Below are 13095 nucleotides of genomic sequence, written 5' to 3'. Positions count from 1 at the left end.
CCCATTCCCACCCCAGGGAGGCACCGCTGAGGTCTCATCCTGCCCCATTCCCACCCCAGGGAGGCACCATCACGTTTAAGCACAGAGGAAAGTGTCCCTAGAAATGTTCCGTGCCAGGTTGGACGAGACTTGGAGCAACCTGGGGTAGTAGAAGGTGTCCCTGCCCTTGGTAGGGAGTTGGAACGGGATGAGCTTTAGGGTCTCCTCCAACCCAAACCATTCTGGAATTCTCTGTGCCCGACAGGTTGATCCTGATCCCCAGGTAACCCCCCAAGGGCTCCAGTGTCACCACCTGTCATCTATTCTCCCCCCCGCCGCCAGCGCCGTGCCCCCAGTGCCACCTGCCGCTCCCACTTTCGGCTGTGGAGCTCTTCCTGATCCACCAAATCAATCCCTGCGGGTGCTTCGTGCTGCAGAACAACCTGGAGCACCAGGGACAGGAGCCACCGCCCCGAGGGTCTCGGCGGGTGCTCCCCGGGATGCTCCGGGGCATCTCCGGGGCTGGGCACGCTCTCCAGGGAGGCGGCGGGAGCGCAGGGCCGGGGGTGGTGGAAGGGGGGCGAGGGGCAGCGGTCGCCACCGCCGGGCCGAGGCAGCCCTCCAGCGGGGAGCCGCTGCCAGCCCGGCGTACACGCCGATGTTCCGGTGCGTTTGGATGAAAATCAGCGGTTTGTAACCCAAAAGCTGGCGTGTGTGTGTGTGTGTGTGTGTGTGTGTGTGTGTGTACCCCCGGCACCGCAGCACTTGCAGCGGGGCAGGACGGGGACAGGGACAGGAGAAGGGAGAACAGTGACGGGGAAGGGGTAGGCAGGGACAGGGACAGGACAGGGATGGGAGCAGGGAAAGGGACAGGGACAGGGAGGGGGACGGGGCGGGGGCAAGGCAGGGACAGGGACAAGGGCAGAGACAGGGACGGGAACAGTAACGGGGATGGGGCAAGGTGGTGACAGGGACAGGGACGGGGACAGGGACGGGGACAGGGATGGGGACGGGGACAGGGACGGGGATGGGGACAGAGACGGGGACAGGGACGGGGACGGGGACGGGGATGGGGACAGGGACGGGGACGGGGACAGGGACGGGGACGGGGATGGGGACAGGGACGGGGATGGGGACAGGGACAGGGACGGGGACAGGGACGGGGACGGGGACAGGGACGGGGATGGGGACAGGGACGGGGATGGGGACAGGGACGGGGACAGGGACGGGGACGGGGACAGGGACGGGGATGGGGACGGGGACGGGGATGGGGACAGGGACGGGGATGGGGACAGGGACAGGGACGGGGACGGGGACGGGGACGGGGCCGGGGCAGCGCCGCTCCCCTCCCGCTGTCCGTCTCCCCGCCTGCCCGCCAGGGGGCAGCAGCTCTGCAGGCACCGCTCTATGCCCCGAGCCCGCCACCGCTGGCGCCGTCCGCACGCTCCGGCACCCGCGCGTCTCCCTGGTGCTGCGCGGCGCTTTATCCGCCCCTTCCCCGATCTCTGTGCCGCCCCCGGTGCTCCGTCCTGCTCCTCCCGGGGCGGCCCCGCTCCGACCCGGCCCCGTCACACTCTTGTTTCGGTCTGGTCCCGCTTCCCGCCGGCCCCCTCCCGCCCTGCCTCTATGGTTTGCGGACGCTCTGCCCCGCGCGTCTCTATGGCGGCGGCGCTCGGCGCGGCGGCCCCGCCCCGGGGCGGCCTGAGACGGCCCCGCTCCCGGCCCGGCCCCGCTCCCGGCCCGGCCCCGCTCCCGGCCCGGCCCCGCTCCCGGCCCGGCCCCGCTCCCGGCCCGGCCCCGCCGCCGCCCGCGGGCTTTGGGGCCCGGCAACGCCGCTCCGAGGCGCCGGGGCCGCGCCGGGGGGCCGGGGAGCCGCCGAGGTGGGTCGGGGGCCGAGGCGGGGCACGGCGGTCGCGGTGCCCCGCAGCCCCGGGGCTCGGAGCGGGGCGCGTCCCGCCCGCGGGGCTCGGGGGCTGCGCTTGGGCCCCCTCGGCGAGGAACCCGTTTGCAACGTCGGGTTTTTTTCCTTGTTTTTTTTCCTCTTTAAAGGGTCAGCGAGACGCCGGTTCCCTCGGGCAGCAGCGGCCGATGTGGAAAAGCTCCGAGCGGCGCTTTCGGCCTGGTGGGCGCAGGGAGGAGGAGGAGGAGGAAGGAGCAGGGAAGAGCCGGGAGCAGCCGCGCAGACGCTGCGGAATTCCCTCGGGCAGAGCCGCTCCGTGATCCATCCCGCATCCCCGGCCCGGCCGGAGCCTCGCTCCATCATCCCCCAGCTCCAAGGTCCCAGGTAAGGACGGGCCCGGGGCTCACCCAGGGATTACGATCCCATGGAAAAGGAATGGAAGGCTGCAGCTCGTGGGCAGAGCTGTTTTCCCTCATTCCCTGGAAAAACACAACCCCTCCCTGCCCGGGAGAGCTGCCTGGCTCCTCTTTGCCCGGGCAGGACCCAGAGCATCAAGTGATTTAGCAATAGGAGTTTATTCCAGTGACTCCTCTGTGGGGGTTCTACCACCAGGGCTGGCTGCTTTGCTGGAAAAAAACAGGAATTGGGACTTGTTTCTGTTGAGCTGTGTGGCCTGGAAAGGCTTTGCTTGGGAGAGATGCAAACAGGAGGCTGGAATAAGGTTCTGGGAATGGCCTGGAGTCAGGTGGTCAGTGTGAAACATGGGGTGAGCAGATAATTCCCTTTGCTTCCAGGAAAATGAAGTAGCTGTGAAGCTGGCAGTGCCTGGGATGTCTTTATTAGCTCCTTAATTTCATTGAAATCCCATGTGGGGAAGGGCTGGAAGGGGAATCTGGTTCCTGACAGCTGAGATCTGATGGAGTTGTCTGCAGGGTGAGGGCAGGAGCTCAGCAGGGAACAGCCAGTCTGCTTTTTGTCTCTGTGGTAATTAATTGTAATTAACTGAGTCAGCTCAGGCTGTTAAACTCTGCCTGTGTCCTGTCCAAGAGGTGCTGCCATCCTGGGGGATCTGGTTTGTCACCTGGGGTTGTGCTCTCGGCTCCTCTGGCCCTGGCAGAGCCCTCAGGGCAGCTCAGCCTTTGCAGAATTCCTCTTTTTCTTGGTGTTCCTTCACTGCAGGGAGAGCTGTCAGGTTAAAGGATCCTAGAGCATCAAAACCCAAATTCTCTCACTTTGAGCTGTTGTGCTGCTGACATCTTCCTGTATGGATCAGAAACCTTGGCTCTAGCCAGCTGCTTCCAGAAGTAAAAATGGCCATGTGAGTGTGAGCAGCTGAATGTTCGAGATGTTTTTAATGGAAAACTCCCAATTTTTTTTCCAAGGAGCTGCACAAACAGGCTGGGAGTGCTGGAGCAGGGCAGGGAGGGCAGTGGGGTCATCCCGTGCCCAGGAGGGTTTGGCTAAAAGCTGGTGAAAGCCTCCAGATTTGCGGGGTTTCTCCTTTCTTAGATGTTCCCGTTGCTGAAACTATTTGGTCACTCATTTTTGCACCATTTCCTTTGCCCAGAATGGGGACTGTGGCTTTTCCTCAGAGGGGTTAAACCCAGTTTTGTTTCCTTAAAATGTTTCTTGTGAGACAAACTGCAGGGCCTGTGAAACCCAGCCTTCCTTTCTGCTCCTTCCACAGCATCTCCTGTCCTTTTTCTCCAGAGACTGATGGGAATTCCTCAAACCACAACAGCGTTGAGGTTTCTGCTTTTCCCTCCAGCACTCTTCTCTCCTTCATCCTGTGTGTTCTGTGCCTGCTCCTGTGTCACCCAGCTTGTGTGTTTATGCACTGAGAACTTGATGTCTTCTCCCTCCTGCCCTTTCTCTTTGAATTCTGAGGGAAATGTTCTCTGGAATGCTCTCATTTCACTGCTGCCCAGGTGTCTGGACAGCGTAAAGCATAAAGGTGAGGTAGCAGGAGGTGCAGGAAGAGAGTTTGCTGTTCACGTAGCTCATCCAGCTGTTAGCTCTGATGAAACAACAAAAAAATGTAAATCCTCCCTAATCATACAGATTTGGGGGGGTTTAATGCCTCTTAGTTTTAGTATCTCTTGGAAAGATTGAATTTAAGGCTCTCAGTGAGCTGCCTGTGGTGTTTTCTTCCAGTAAGAGCAGCACGAGATCTCCCTGATTAGGTTTAACTATCTGGGTCACTTCCCATTACCTGTGTTAATTCCCTGCTCAGTTTTGATACTGGGAGAGGAGGAGATAAAAGAAATGTGTGTGGAAAGATCAAACTAAGGCTGGAGCTGCCCCAGGCACAGGCCATGTGCTAAATGGGTTTGTGGGTGAGCCTTTCCTGGCATTTTGGGTCCTGTTTGTGTGTGCAAACAAGATTCCTTCTGTTTTCCAAAAGGCGAACTGGACAGAGCTTCCCTCTCTCAGATAAGCTTTGTGAGTCGTTGGTTCAGGCATTTAAATAATTTCTTTAAGCTTTTAAAGCTGATCAGCATCAGGGGCAGCTCCTGGAGTTTGTAGCTGTAGGTTTTATTCACTTGGTTCTGAGGTTTGTGCATCAAATGGGGCTCGTTCCTTTTCCTACCCCAGATTGTCAAAGCTGGGGAGCGGGAACAGGAAATGGATGTCTTGGAAAAGGAGGCTGGAGCCAGGTGGGGGTTGGTCTCTTCTCCCAGGTAGCAAGGGACAGGACAAGAGGAAATACCCTCAAGCTGTGCCAGGGGAGGTTTAGGTTGGATGTTGGGAAAATTCCTCATGGAAAGGGCTCCGTGGCTGAAGTGTGTCAGTGTGCCTCCATCTCAGACCTTCTCTTCTGAAACATTCCCACTTCTTCTCCCTGGAGATGTCTGCATTCTTTCATCCCTGCCTAACAAGCTGTTGGCTGGGAGTGCGGCACCTCTGTGGATTTGGTTGTTATCAGCAGCTTTTGAGATCTCTGCAGAGCAGAAGCAGCGTGGACAGCCAGAGCTCCAGTGCCTGGACTCTCCAGATAAGAAAATGAGGGAAAATCAGAAGTCTAGGATAAGAAATGCTTTCTGAGCCTGTGTCTTATCCAGAGAGACCACATTTCAGTGCACTTCAAAGTGCTGTTAAAATCCTGGCCCCCAGAAATTCATAAACATGACAGGCATTTAGACTGAGGCTTCATCTCCTAAAGCTTGTCAGGTTTTTGCCCTTGCTCTTTGCACTGAAGAGTTGTTATAAATTTCCCTCTGAGAAATTGTCTTCTAATCTCTATCCTAAAATTAATCACGGTGGTTTCTCCTCCATGCCAGCTGTGTCCTTCACCAGCAGCAGAGATCTTCCTCCTCCTCATTGTTTTGCCTGCTTTTTCTAGAACTGACCTAATTACTGGATTTCTCTGTTACTGCTTCCCTAACCAAGGTCACTTTGCTTCCCCAATTGCTGCAGTTCCATCCAGGAATGGTGAATTCAAACTGGGAATGCTGGAGGGGGGACAAGACCCTCAGAGATGAGGCTTTGCCACTGTTTTGCACAAGAGTGTTGAACACAGCTCCTGGAATGGCTTTGCCTGGTAAATCACAGAATTCATGGAATGGTTTGGGTTGGAAGGGACCTTAAAGCTCATCCCATTCCACCCCCTGCCATGGGCAGGGACACCTTCCACGATCCCAGGTGCTCCAAGCCTCATCCAGTCTGGCCTTGGGCACTGCCAGGGATCCAGGGGCAGCCCCAGCTGCTCTGGGCACCCTGTGCCAGGGCCTGCCCACCCTCACAGGTTGCTGGCATCTCCTTTGTGTCTGCTCAGGGCTGTGTCCTGCTGGGGTTTAGGACAGAGTCTCACATCCAAGTCACCTTGTCCCCTCTCTCCTGACTGCCAGGATGTGGTGCCAGAGGCTGGCGTGGCTGCTCCGGGGGCAGCGTGGGAGCACCGGACGTCGCTGGCCGTGGCTGTCCCAGGACCTCGGGCCCGTCCCGGCTGCCCCGGTGCGCTGCTGCCCCACGGCCCCGGCGGCCCCCCGGTGCGCCTGGCAGCTGCACCAGGACCATCTCGGTAGGTGTGCTGGGTGTGGGTGTTCCTGCTCTGACCAGGGACAGCAGGGAAAGTTTCCAGCCCTCGTTGCCTGGAATGATTTGTGTTTTCCTTCTGGAATAGCCTGGGTTAGAGGGATGCACACTGGGGCCGTTTCATGTTTCCTTCAGGAATTCCCAAAGGCAGGATGGAGCAGCCTTGTCTTCTATGACAAGTGAGGCAGTGCTAAATCAGTAATCAAATCCAGGGATTACAAAGTCTGAGCTTTGCCCTGTCATGCACCATTTTCTGTGCCATGCTCAGGCTCTCCATGGCAGAGCCCCCCTCAGCTCTGGTGTGTGCCCACCTCTCCTGCCCCACCTTGTGCAGGGTGATGGCAGCTGAGGCCAGCAGGACCTCAGTACTCTGAGTCACCTGCAAGCAAAGGGAATTGCTCAGCATTTCACACAGTGGCTCCAAGCAAAGGAGCCAGGCCTTTGACAAGATCCTCTGCCAGGTCTTCCTCACGTGACAAGTTATGTCAAGGGGTACCACTGCATCCCCTGTAATTGGGATGATAAGGTGTGGAACTGGGCTTCAGTTCTTGGCTTTGTTTGTCCTCCCTGTTGCCCCAAAGCATCCTCTGCTCCCATCCCTGGCAGAGCTGAGGTACGGGAGCACCCTGATGCGCCTGGATTTCGTGTGGCTGCGGGACCACTGCCGCTCCGCCTCCTGCTACAACGCCAAGACCAACCAGCGCAGCCTGGACACGGCCAGCGTGGACCTGGCCATCCGGCCCCAGGCCGTGCGGGTGGACGAGACCACGCTCTTCCTCACCTGTGAGTCCTGAGCACCTCCTGTTGTGGAGGGAGCTGGATCCCTCTGTGCTGGGAGAGGGCAGCTTTATCCGGAATCTGCCTGTCTGGGAAGAGACTGAGCTGTGAGCAGGCTTTAAACGCTGCTCTCGCTATGAACACAGCTCAGCATCAAATTGATGTGGTTTTCCTCCCCCAGCCCTTTCTGTGTGTGTGCAGTGTCTGGTTTGGTCAAGCTCCCCCAGCAGTGCAGGTGGTGAACAGATGGGGCATGGCACGGTTGGTTCTCTTTCCTTCCTTGGCCTGTGTGAGCAGCTGTCAGCCCTGCTCACGATGCCCATTTTCCATCCTTTCTCCTCACTTTCCCAGCTGCTTTCTTCCTTTTGGTGGAGCTTGCCTTTATTTGAGGGCTTGACTTCAGAGCTTTGATTGTCCTTGGAGTCCTGTCAGCAAAAGCCAAAACCACTGTGGATGGTTCGCTGGGAATTTGGAGGGGGTTGCAGCAGCTGCCCTGAATTTGGAGTTGTGGCAGCAATGGCAACACCTTTAGGACCTGTGCCCTTACAGATGCTATTTTGGGTGACAGCAGGGTGCAAAGAGCCCATCCCCAGACAGGTGACAAGGGTGAGGCCTGTCCTGGGCTGACGGGTGCCACGATTTCAGGCTGGTCAGTGGCATTTGGTGACTCTGCCCTTGCCCCTGTGCCAGGGCCAGATGGACACGTGACACGGTACGGGCTGGAGTGGCTGGTGAGGAACAGCTACGAGGGGCAGAAGCAGCAGGTCATGCACCCCCGGATCCTCTGGAATGCTGAGATCTACCGGCAAGCCCAGGTCCCCTCCGTCGACTGCCGGAGCTTCCTGGAGACAGACGAGGGGCTGAAGGAATTCCTGCAGAACTTCTTGTTGTACGGGATTGCTTTTGTGGAGAATGTCACTCCCACCAAGGAGGACACGGAAATCTTGGCAGAGAGGATCAGCATCATCAGGTATCTGGGCTATCCTGGGAAGGCTAGGCTTGTTCTCTTTTTGTTTGGAAAGCTGCTGCCTCCTTACCCTGTGTTTTCTGTGCCACAGCCTGGTTTGCAGACAAATGCTCTGGGTCTTCTACAGCCTCTGGCTGCTCGACTTCACCTGGGATGGAGGATCCCACTGTGGGATCTGCTTTATGGGAGAGCTGGGAGTCACTCAGTTATGGAGCTGCCCCAGAGCATCCAATGACTTTTGTGATAGTGGGACTGTGCAGAGGGGAGGGGCTGAAGGAAGTGGCTGTCTGGGAAGAGCAGAGCTTTGCAAGGAGAGACATTTCCTGTTATGGCTTGAGGGGTCGCAAGGGCAGCCTGGCCCTGGGAGCCAGGGAGATCAAAAACAAGCTGGAGCTCTTGCTAAATAAAAGCAATGAGAGGAGTTTGTGCTGGCTTTGTGTTTGTGACCAGCATGGCAGGCCAGGGGCTGAGTTTGGGGCCTTACCCAAGCTGTAGAAAGTTTGATTTGCCTGGGCCCATTGAAAAAGAAGGGATTCCTGTTAATGACATAGAAACAAGGGGCTCCAGGGAATATCCAGCCAGCTTTTGTCTCCAGGCACCCTCCCCCTGTAGCCCCCGAGTGCTGTTTGGCCTTGCCTGCTGTCCCTTCCCTGCTGTTCTTGCTGGCAGGGGGAGGTAGTGAAAGCAGGGTTCTGGGAAGAAGGAATGGAATTATTGGGCAGCCCTGTGTGGATACAGGTAAGGGCTGGCTGCACTCAGGCAGCTCCTTGTGTCACTTCCATGATTGGGGATGATGGTTGGTGTGGAAACACCAGCATTGGTGGAGGGGAAGACTCGTCACCAGGAGCCTTTTGGGGAGGAAAAAGAGGAGTCGAACACCAGAAGGGGAATTAGAAGCACCATCCCTGACAATGTGAATTTTGTGAAGTTGCTTTAACGACTCTGTGCATGGGACAGAGGGGAATAACTCAAGGTCAGGGGAGGCTGTGCCTTACCCGGACACTGATCCGTGATAAGTGCCCGTCTGTTTTCCAGGGAGACCATCTATGGCAGGATGTGGTACTTCACCTCTGACTTCTCCCGAGGAGACACAGCCTACACCAAGCTGGCCCTGGATCGGCACACGGACACCACCTACTTCCAGGAGCCCTGCGGGTACGAGCTGCTGCTGCTGCTGCTGCTGCTGCTGCTGCTGCTGCTGCTGCTGCTGCTGCTGCCCAGACACGGGGGGCAGGAGCAGGAGGGAGCCACAGCAATGCCAGCACAATGTCCTTGTCTCCAGAGCTCCTGATGGGATGTACTGCAGCAATTCTGGGGCCTGTCTGATCACAGAATCCCAGATTGGTTTGTGTTAAAGCCCATCCAGTCCCACCCCGTGCAGGGGACACCTTCCACTATCCCAGGTTGCTCAAAGCCCCATCCAGCCTGTCCTTAGACACTTCCAAGGATGGGGCAGCCACAGCCTCTTTGGGTTTGGATTTTGGCTGACATGGGCTTCATCCTGCAGCTCCTGAGGTCTCCCAGACTCGTGTCACTGGGTTCGGGAAGCAGCACAGGCAGTTTGCTGCCTCCTCACCCAGCAAAACGCGTGGGATTGGGTCTGGAGAAGCAGCAGGTGCAGGTGGTGCATCCACCCACACCTGGCCGTGTCCTTGGGGAGCACCTTCTGCCCAGGGACAGGCAGCCATGGTCGTTCCTCTTGGATTGTGTCTCCATGCAGCATCCAGGTGTTCCACTGCCTGAAGCACGAGGGCACGGGCGGGCGGACGCTGCTGGTGGACGGGTTCCACGCGGCCGAGCAGGTGCTGCGCCGGGCCCCGGAGCACTTCGAGCTGCTCGCCAAGGTGCCCCTCAAGCACGAGTACGTGGAGAGCGTGGGTGGCTGCCACAACCACATGATCGGAGTGGGGCCGGTGCTCAACGTGTACCCCTGGAACAACGAGCTTTACCTCATCAGGTAACGCCCAGGAGGCCTCTGGGGAGGAGAGCACCTTGTGGGGGTGGTTTTCCAGAACATTCCATGGACTAAAAGCCAGTGTGTCTTTGAGGAGCAGGGGTGAAACCACAGAGCACCCTGTGTTCCTCCCGCTTTAGAGGAAGCGTCAGCACCGCTGATACAGAGATGGGTGTCGGTGCTGAGCTTTGATTTTTCACTCCTGGCATTCTCCCTTCAGCTCCAAGCCCTCATCCCATTCCATTCGAGATGCAGAAGAATTCAGCCCTTCTCTGGAGAAGCCCCTAGAAACTCTCCTGGCACGCAGGGAGAGCACAGTGAGCCCTTCCAAAGGGATCTTGGGCTGATTTTTGAAACTACAGTTTGGCTCAGTTCTGGAGGTTGTCCAGCACTGCTCTGCACTTCCATTCTAAACAGCTCTCAGTCTTGCCATGTCCTTCCATGGAAAACCAGGAAGAACAGGTTGACACTTGATAGTAAACTCCTCTTGCCCTCAGTGCCGTGTTCCCAAAAGTCCTGTGCTGGCAGCGCAACCTCTCTGGTCACCTCCACAGCCTCCCTTAAATACCAGCTAATCCCACAGGCTCCTGAGGTTCTCTTGGAAGCAGCTGGAGCCACGTTGGGCAGTCTCTTGTCTCTGCTCTCCCTGCAGGTACAACAACTACGACCGTGCCGTGATCAACACGGTGCCCCATGACGTGGTGCGCCGCTGGTACCACGCGCACCGCGCCCTCACCGCCGAGCTGCGCCGGCCCGACAACGAGCTCTGGGTCAAGCTGAAGCCAGGCAAGGTGGGACCTGGAGCTGCATCCTCTGGGATTGGTCCAGGGTGGGACTTGGGAGCTGAATCCTGTGGGTTTGGCACAGGGAGAAAGGCTCTGTGCTCTGTGGGTGTGCCAGTGTCTGGGCACTGCCAGATCCAGCAGTTTTCCTCTTTCTGGGTGCTCTGAAGTTACAGTAGTGCCTCTGTGGGTGTGTTTCCCTTCTTTCCTGAAGCAGCACGAGCTTCCAGGTGGGGCAGAGATGTTTAGTTCAAGCTCTGCCTCTGAGGAAAGTTAGTCGCAGTTTCCAGCCTCTGAAATGAGAATCCTCAGGAGCAGAGAGGCTGGAACACTAAATGTTCAGGCTTTCACTTCTTCCAGAAGAAATTACAGTTCTGAGGTTTTATTTGAGCCCTTGCATGGGTAGGTGACACTGCAGAAGCAGGAGGTCAGGGCTGCCCCATGCCTGGAAGTGTTCAAACCCAGGTTGGATGGGGCTTGAAGCAGCAGTGAAAGGTGTCCCTGCCCATGGCAGGGGGTAGATCAAGATGGGCTTTAAGGTTCCTTCCAACCCAAGCATTCTGGGATTCAGTGACAAGATGGCCACTGTCTATTGCTGGTGAACTATCTCCTCTCCAGTAGAAAAGCAAAGAAACCCCAAAATGTGTTTCTGGGCTGGCTCCAGAAAGAGCTGTGCTGGATGCCATGAGCAGCTGGCTGTAGCCTCACCAGTGCCAGTGTGGAACAGGAGGCTCATGCCCACTGTGGCACACCCTTACCTGCTTTTCCAGTCTTCAGGGATCCCCACGACCTGCCTGCCAGAGGCTCCTGGCCCTGCCTGCTGTGGTTTCTCTCCTCCTGATGCCCTTTTCCCTTCCCTGCAGGCCCTGTTTGTGGATAACTGGCGTGTCCTGCACGGCCGGGAAGCGTTCACGGGGTACCGGCAGCTCTGCGGCTGTTACCTGACGAGGGACGACGTGCTGAACACCGCCCGCCTGCTGGGGCTGCAGGCCTAGCTCAGCCCTCCAGGGAGCCGGGCAGCCCCCAGTCCCACCCCTGGGAGAGGCAGGAGCCCCCCAGTCCCACCCCTGGGAGAGGCAGGAGCCCCCCAGCCCCGCTCCGTGCCAGGCCAGCTGAGCTGGTGTCCCCCAGACACTCCAGGCCCTCTGTACCAGTGCCTCAGCACCACAAAGACACTGCAATACCTCAGACACTTCCACCCTCCCCAAGCAGCTCCCAGGGCTTGCTCAGGAGAGGGGGAAACCAAAGGTTGTGGGACCATTTTTTGGGACCACGCTCTGCCTTTGAGCACAGGCAGCTCTTGCTGTCCGTGCTTGCAGCCAGGGTGGCTCAGCTGGGTTAATCCCACCTCGGGAAGTGCTCCTCCAAGCACGTGCCTTCAGGATCTGGAAGCTTTGCATTATTCCCTGTTTGGCCTTTTATTCAGCTGCCAGTTTTTGGGGACTTTTAGGAGAGCAGAATGGAAATCTCTGGGGTCTTGTCTCTTATCACTGACCCAAGCCAAGCTGCCTGGAGAGATCCTGGTGTACTTTGGGCATTTCTGAGAAGGTTTAGGTTAGAGGAAAGGGAAAGCAGCAAGATCTGCATGTTGGGAAGCAGAGGTGACCATGTTAGGTGAGGGATGGAATTCCCACTTTTCCTTGCCTTCCAGTCCTGCTGTGCTGCAGTTCCCTCTGCCTGTTGCACTGCACTTGTGTTGAGGGCAACGCTCAGCAGCCGCAGGACTTCTGACAAATTCCCTCCGTGCCTCCTCTTCCATCCTTTCTTAAGGAATCGGCCTTAGGTCACCATCACACTCTCTGCTGCACAAACCTCACTCTTTGGGTGTATTTTTTCCCCAAAATTCTCCTACTCTGAGTGTAACTCAGAGGTGCCTTTCAGCTCCTGGGAGCTGGGGAAGTAAACTGGGATGTGACACACTGAAGGGCCACGGGGTAAGGAGCAAAAGCAAATCGTGCTGTTACAGAATTTTTCATTCTGCCCTATTTTTTGGGGTGTTCCCTCTGCTCTGACCAGACCCTAAGGCAGGGCTGGGCCCGCTCCCCCTGGCTGTGCTGTGTGAGGTGCTCCGTGTCCTCAGGGCAGGTGCACAGTGCTAAACCTGCTGCCTTTGTTCAATCCAAACACTGAATGTAGAGATCCCGGCGCCAGGACTCTCCTGGAATCTGCTCTGGCTGTGGGCTGAGCTCCCTGATGCTCCCAGTCTCAGTGTTCCCAGTGCTTCCCATCCCCAGTGAGCCGCGGGGAGTCGGCAGGGCTCAGAGGGATTTCTGAGCCGAGGCTGGGCAGGTGGTGCCTGGTGAGCTGCCCTGGGAGATACTGCTCCCACTGGCGGCCCTGGATCCCGGCAGGAGCCTGGATTCTCCTCGGAGCAGAGCCAGCTGTGCCGATTTTAAAACTCAGCAGGAAAATTAAGCCCCCTCCAGCCACCCCCTTTCCGTAGTGGAGGAAAAACACTAGGAGAGATTCTGAGTTGGAGTCACAATTTACTGAAGGAATCGCCATAATCACAACGATATTAATAAAAGCTTGTACAAAAAAGAGAATGGTTTGCCCACAGAAAGGGTATTTTCCACCAAAAGGTGTCGCCGGACCCCCGGGCCAAAGGTGAGCGGTGCCGCCGGAGCCGCCGATCGATCCCGGAACCAGCGGCAGCTCCTTCCCAGCCGGGGAGCGGCCGGCGCGGGGACAGCGGGAGCTG

General features: G+C 57.6%; 1 protein-coding gene across 4 annotated transcripts; it reads left to right on the top strand.

Annotated features, from left to right (window-relative positions):
- Positions 1 to 1750: 1750 nt before the first annotated feature.
- On the top strand, positions 1751 to 12891 carry TMLHE (trimethyllysine hydroxylase, epsilon). Of its 4 annotated transcripts, XM_082289385.1 has the most exons (10): positions 1751 to 1859; positions 2029 to 2263; positions 5297 to 5420; positions 5728 to 5900; positions 6521 to 6697; positions 7337 to 7661; positions 8694 to 8813; positions 9379 to 9615; positions 10265 to 10403; positions 11258 to 12891. In XM_082289385.1, exons 4-10 carry the CDS (start codon positions 5729 to 5731, stop codon positions 11387 to 11389), a joined length of 1302 nt encoding a protein of 433 aa, XP_082145511.1. In that variant the 5' UTR covers positions 1751 to 1859; positions 2029 to 2263; positions 5297 to 5420; position 5728; the 3' UTR covers positions 11390 to 12891. The 4 variants fall into 4 exon arrangements, with proteins under 4 accessions (XP_082145511.1, XP_082145513.1, XP_082145512.1 ...); XM_082289386.1 differs by lacking the exon at positions 5297 to 5420 and having other exon boundaries at positions 1757 to 1859; positions 7382 to 7661; XM_082289384.1 differs by lacking the exon at positions 1751 to 1859 and having other exon boundaries at positions 1905 to 2263; positions 6496 to 6697.
- The last annotated feature ends 204 nt before the right edge of the window (positions 12892 to 13095 follow it).

This window comes from Coloeus monedula, assembly GCF_965178545.1.
Source record: "Coloeus monedula genome assembly, chromosome: 12".
In the NCBI taxonomy this organism is placed as follows: domain Eukaryota; kingdom Metazoa; phylum Chordata; class Aves; order Passeriformes; family Corvidae; genus Coloeus; species Coloeus monedula.
The sequence above is the reverse complement of the archived record's forward strand: the minus strand, read 5'-3'. Positions and strand labels throughout refer to the sequence as shown.

What these genes read in the sequence shown, in the direction of transcription:
- TMLHE (XM_082289384.1), top strand. Translation starts at nt 5,309, where the DNA reads ATGGTGAATTCAAACTGGGAATGCTGGAGGGGGGACAAGACCCTCAGA. An exon ending in TCCTGGAATGGCTTTGCCTG is followed by an intron (nt 5,421 to 5,727) that starts GTAAATCACAGA and finishes CCTGACTGCCAG; the next exon opens with GATGTGGTGCCAGAGGCTGG. An exon ending in AACGAGCTTTACCTCATCAG is followed by an intron (nt 9,616 to 10,264) that starts GTAACGCCCAGG and finishes CTCTCCCTGCAG; the next exon opens with GTACAACAACTACGACCGTG.